The sequence below is a fragment of the Merops nubicus genome, unplaced genomic scaffold (assembly GCF_000691845.1).
Source record: "Merops nubicus isolate BGI_N331 unplaced genomic scaffold, ASM69184v1 scaffold44600, whole genome shotgun sequence".
Lineage (NCBI taxonomy): Eukaryota > Metazoa > Chordata > Aves > Coraciiformes > Meropidae > Merops > Merops nubicus.
In genome coordinates this window covers 27,471-33,022 of record NW_008584408.1, presented here as the reverse complement: position 1 = coordinate 33,022, position 5,552 = coordinate 27,471, and the positions used below count along the sequence as shown (strand labels likewise).

Sequence of the window (5,552 nt, the reverse complement as noted above, 5' to 3'; positions counted from 1 at the left end):
AGCTAGCAGTTAAAAGACAGGGGAAGGAGGAGGTCAGCGCTCAGTGGCCAGGTGGGCTGGCCTTAGGGGTGGTCTGCATTGCCAAGGTAGCACACAGGGATACTTGTACCATGGAGCACGGGGACCTCAGAGTCTGCTGCACTAATACTGACCATTACCAGTTCCTTCTGAAGGAGGAGGGCATGGTAGGAAATTCTTGGTGTATCTTCCAATATAAAAGAAGGTAAGCAAAACTAAATGTTACTAAAACTAATTTTTTCCTGATCCCCTGAAAGATGACATTCAAAGCTGCCAGAATAAGCATGAGGAGGACATCTCAAAGAGTTCCCCATTTGGCTTTGTTTTAAAACGGTTCCAAGGGAAGAGTTTCTCTGCTGCAAAAAGAAAAGAGCAGCCTTCAGCTATCAAAAAATTCTTCAGGGGCTTTGACTTCGAGAAATGTGAAGGGAAGGACAGAGGAGAAGTTGAAGAAAAAGAAATAAATGGCTGTGGAGCTGATGATCAGAGTGAGAAGCAAGATGTCTCTGCAAAAGGTAATGCTGGGACAATGATGAAATGCCTGTGCATGTGTATATATATTTTAATTTTATAGAAAATCAGTTGCTTTTCTTGCTAGCCCAAATCCTGTATTTTACTGCCTACAGTTTATCCTTTAGGCAGAATTTGCTTCTGATTAGAACATTATCAAGGATGTGCCCTCTAATTTGATAGGTGTCAAGCAAGGAGTGAGATCCATGTTGTTGAGGAGGCATAAAGCTTTTTGGTGACCTCTCTCATGGTTTACAATGTGAGAGGTCAGTGTTGGAGTCAGCTCATTAGCTGCAGAGCTTATTTGGTTTCAAAGCCAAGCTTTGAGCAGTAGCTTGGCTTGTTGTAGTTCAGGTTGATCTCTGTCAGCCCCGCTGCTAAAGCGATTGGAAGACAAGAGTAGATGTTTCCAGGCACTTGACATCGGGGAGGGCGAGGGGAAGGGAATGGAAATTCATCATGTATGTTGTTTTGCACACACAAGAATACTCTTTACATCCATGCTAGAGAAGATGAGGCTATTTTTAAAGAGCAGTTTGCAGATGAGGCTTAGGAGCCCCCCTAGAAAAGAGAGATGTGCAACAGGAGACTCTTTTCTCACTCTGCATCAGTTTTGTAGTGATCTGATCTATAGTGATCATGTTAATCAGGTTATTGGTTCCACACAGATCAAAAATAGAGCCCAGTTTATTGACAGATTTACTTCGTTTCCTAAAGTCTTCACCCAGCAGCCACACACTGTGTTAGTAGCAGAGGTAACCGGTGCCCCATTTCTGTGTTACTCAGATGGACTTTCACATCTCATTTCTGAAGCGGAGTCACCATCTGGTGAGCAGAGATTTAACCAGTTCATGCAGAAGCTGGGAAAGAAACCCAACAGCAAGAATCTGGATCTAAATAACTGTGCATTAAATGCGGCAGATGTAACAGACCTGGGTAAAGGCACATTTTATTCAACAAGTCGCTTCATATGTTTCTTTAATTCTTATTTGCCTATTCAGTTCTTCACTGTCCTCTTTCCCCTTCCCTTTCTCTTATACAGGCTTGGATTGATAGCCATGGCTTTATAATGCTGTATTGATTGTAGAAAACATCTCTGTATGAGGAAGTATTGACATCCAGGGTGTGCAGATAACATGCAAACAGAATACGCTTTTTTTTCCCCTTTTTTTTTTATAGCTTCTTTACTGCCATTTCTCCCAGAGCTGGAAGAGATCAGCCTGTCCTGGAATGGTTGTGTTGGTGGGACCTTGAAAGCTCTCACTGTTCATCTTCATCATGTGAACCTGTTAAAAGTCCTTCGACTTAACAACTGCAGGCTGACAGCTGAGGATGTCATCTCCTTAGGTACGGGATTTCATTTACATTTACTCCAGACAGCTTGGGTCTGGTGTAATCCATCTCATCTCTTCTACATCCTACTCCTGCTGCTTCCACACCAGGCAATGTAAACTCCCACTGTGAAACAGTACAAAGAACTTGGGCTTATGAGTGACCTTACATATTTGAGTAGCTTTGCTGAGTTCATTCCTCAGAGTATGAGGCTTTCACATTCAGAAGGGAACAGAATTTGGTCCTGTTTTCAGGAAAGCATGTTTCTAATTCAAATGAGTGGTTTTTTTGTCTAGCTTTGATATCTAATGGTAGACAGAAGAACTGAAACTGAGTCAGTCGTAATAGGATCAGCTTGGGTCTTCAAGCTGCAGGACAGATGAGTACTCATCACAAAAAAAAAAAAAAATACAGTCTTTTGGAAGAGACTTAAAACCAGAAGTACTATCTTGGAGTATTATAACTTATTTTGCAAGTCTGGGAGAAACATTCCTCAGCTTACTAATTTGCTTGGAGTCCCTGCAACCTTGCTTTCTGCAAAGCAAGAGACTTAAAGGTTTTAAAGGTGGTGTTAAACACTCAGGTTCTGACACCGAGTTACCTCTGGGCCTGCAGTTTACTCTGGGGTGGGTCTGTGTTATACATCTAAAAGAAGAGCAAACTCACTCAACTAAGAATTATAAAAACTACTGATATTTCACAAGTATAAAAACTGGTCTGAGTTATAAAGCTGGGGTTTTTGTTATTCATATCCCAGCTTTTTCCAGGAAAGTGTCAGAAATAAAATGACATATATGATGGTAGCTCAAAAGTGGGTGGTGCTTTCTGTTGGGGAGGAAAAATGCATCTCTGCAAAAGGTGGTGAAAGTAATTGGTCTGTTACTGATGAGGGTAAAATCTGCTTTCATTTTCTATGATTTTTTTCAAATTTATTTCATCCCTTTCTCATAGTTTTTTTTTTTTTTTCTCTTGAGTTTTATTGGTTGTGTTTCCAATTGATTTATTCTGCCTGCTTCTTCTGTGCTGTTTGGCCTCTGCTGAGACAGACACAAAACTGATCATAAGCCTTTAATTTCCAGTCCAAACGTGCTGCACTTGACATGTGGAATAGCTCCAGTCAATTTGCATTGATTTTTGCCCGTGGTGCTGCCTGTTTGACTGTGTCCACATCTGTCTGTGGAAATGTGGCCACTTGTGGACGCGGTGCATTCTGCTTCGAAACCAGTTTCTCAGATGTAACCATAATGTCAACCTCTCCTATGTGATTGCTCAGAGCTGTGACTGTGAGAGGTGGTAGGACACCATTCCTGGAGTTGTAGTCCTTTATTTACCTTCTGGGTGGAAAATGTGTCTGGAATGTTAGTCCCCATGTCAAACAGAACTGGGCCATGCTGCAGAGGGAAAACCACTTCTCAACTGTAGAACACAGCTCAGTATTTAAGACTGAGGCAATAATTTAAAATAAATGCAAAAATAAAAGTTATGTCCTTTTCTCTCAAACCTGGATATTCACTTACAACAACAGAAATAATTTTTTTTCTGTAATAAATATTTTGTGAATAATTAATTATGAAATCACACAGATATGAAAGTGTTATATTAATAAACTGCAATTTTCAATTACTAGGTTGCTGACAAGACATCAAAAAATTGTGTGTGACACTTTGAAATTGCATTTGCCTCTGGTCTGATTAATTGACCTTGGGAGTGAGTTTATGCAAATACACATCTGCCTTCCTCCTCTGCAAAGAAAGTGAGGAAGCTGGAGTTTCCTTCATCTATCAAATACAAATTCCCAAATCATGGGAAAGCTATTTCCTGATTCCTTATGAAGTGAGTCAGAAATTCCTATCAGAAATAAAACTTTAATGTTTCAGAAATGGGACGTCTTTCATCCCCTCCTCAATAACCTTTAGACACAGTACAGAGGATGTCAGCAGTTTTGCCAAATAAAATAGAGCAGAACTATACAGGACAGTGAATTCAGACTTGCCACTTGTATAGATTGCCTTGTAGACTAGACTTTCTGGGTCCTGGCACAGGCCCACAGTGGTGGCCAAATGATCTGATACAGATTTGGGAACCTGAGTAGATTTCAGGTCTGTGTGTACTGTGACAGTGATGTGTGATCTAAGTTGCTCCTTAGACAAGGTGAGAATTTATACAACATCGCTGCAATAATAACAATTCATGGCAGACACCAATTTTCAAAATATAATAGCTTGAGATTTAAGTGTCTAACCTTCCTTGTTAATATAGTCCAAAACTTGTATTTTTGTCTTGCACTGAAATGAATACCGAGGATGAATCATCTTAAGGTTTTGTTACAGGAGAGGCATCTGAAATTGTTTCTCAACTTGAAGAACTGGATTTGTCATGGAACAGTAACCTAGGTGGAAAACTGTCACTTCTGACCAAAAAAATGCAGAAAGGATGCAAATTAAAATTTCTGAAAATTACAGACTGTAACCTGACAGCAAAGGATGGAGAATCCCTTGGTATGTGTGTCATCTAGCTGGATTGAGACTGGCTTCACAAAAATATGCCTTGTTTGACTTAGGTGATGGCTGTATTGAACTCCATATGAGTGGAAAGTTAATTTATGTCAGATTTTGTGTTATAACAGCATTTACCACAGAGGGCTGGGATTTAATAATGCCCTTTCTCCCAAGGAAGAAAGTTGTTCTCTAATCCTGTGAGGTAAGGTTGAGGAGAGAATTGCTAGATCTAAACCACAGTCTGGCTGCTTCAGTGGTCCAGAGTTGCCGGATCCTTTGAGACCCTGAGCAAGTCATGTGTGGTGGAATTTCCAACACTGATTGCTTAAAATTAAGCAGCTGAATATGTACTTAGCTGTGGGATGGAAGAGAAGGCCCGAGGGATGGGAATTTAGGCTGAGCTGGCAACCACTGATTGCCCCACCCCTCTCTCCTCTCACCATACCTTAATCCTGTGTGGTCTTTTGGTCTGATTCAGTGTTTTAAAAGATATTTTCTCCCTAAAGAGAAGTCCCATGCTCTCATCTCCACTGCACAAAATGGTCTATATGCAACATACAGTTCTATATATTTTAATTAGAAATTTTTCTTTCTTTTGGTATTCCTACTTTTTATTCCCTGTACTTTTCTGTCTATCCTTGTATTTTTTCACCTTGATTGTGATACAGATTTTTCACTGATTTTCTTGAGTCCTATCCAATCTTTGTTTTGCTGTATTTTTTAGGTAAAACAGGAACTTAGTAAGTCTAAACCACGCATATAGGCAAACCCAGCCTACTTCTTCCTGTTTGTCATGGTGCTATATTTTTTTCTAAGGTTCATCTGTATATTTTCCAGACAATTACTAATTCTGTTTTTCTTTTCTTTTTTTTTTTTCCCCTCCCAGCTGAAATTCTAAACGTGATCCCAAACCTTGAAGTATTAGATCTCTCTATCAACAAACACATTGGCTGCAGCATGAAGGTTATTGCTCAGGATCTGAAAAATGTGCCAAGCTTGAAAGAGTTAAACTTGCACATGTGTGGATTAAAGCAAGACAGCCTCCAGAGCTTAGGTTAGACTTTTTGTTGAGAAAGACTTTCATTCTGAATAAATTGTACATCTGAAAAGCATTTAAGAGAGGCAATGAGATGGGATTTTGCTGATGGTTTGGCAGTATTAATGAGCAATCGTTATTTGCTGTTTGAGGATTGA

At 39.8% G+C, this 5,552-nt stretch overlaps 1 protein-coding gene across 1 annotated transcript in view; it reads left to right on the top strand.

Annotated features, from left to right (window-relative positions):
• The first annotated feature begins 283 nt into the window (after positions 1-283).
• LRRC31 (leucine rich repeat containing 31) overlaps positions 284-5,552 on the top strand; it is an 11,205-nt gene continuing 5,936 nt past the window's right edge. The window contains exons 1-5 of the mRNA XM_008944006.1: positions 284-533; positions 1,315-1,464; positions 1,708-1,875; positions 4,191-4,358; positions 5,245-5,412. Coding sequence (XP_008942254.1) covers positions 1,380-1,464; positions 1,708-1,875; positions 4,191-4,358; positions 5,245-5,412 — 589 coding nt within the window. The 5' untranslated portion in view covers positions 284-533; positions 1,315-1,379. The remainder of the gene's footprint in view (positions 534-1,314; positions 1,465-1,707; positions 1,876-4,190; positions 4,359-5,244; positions 5,413-5,552) is intronic.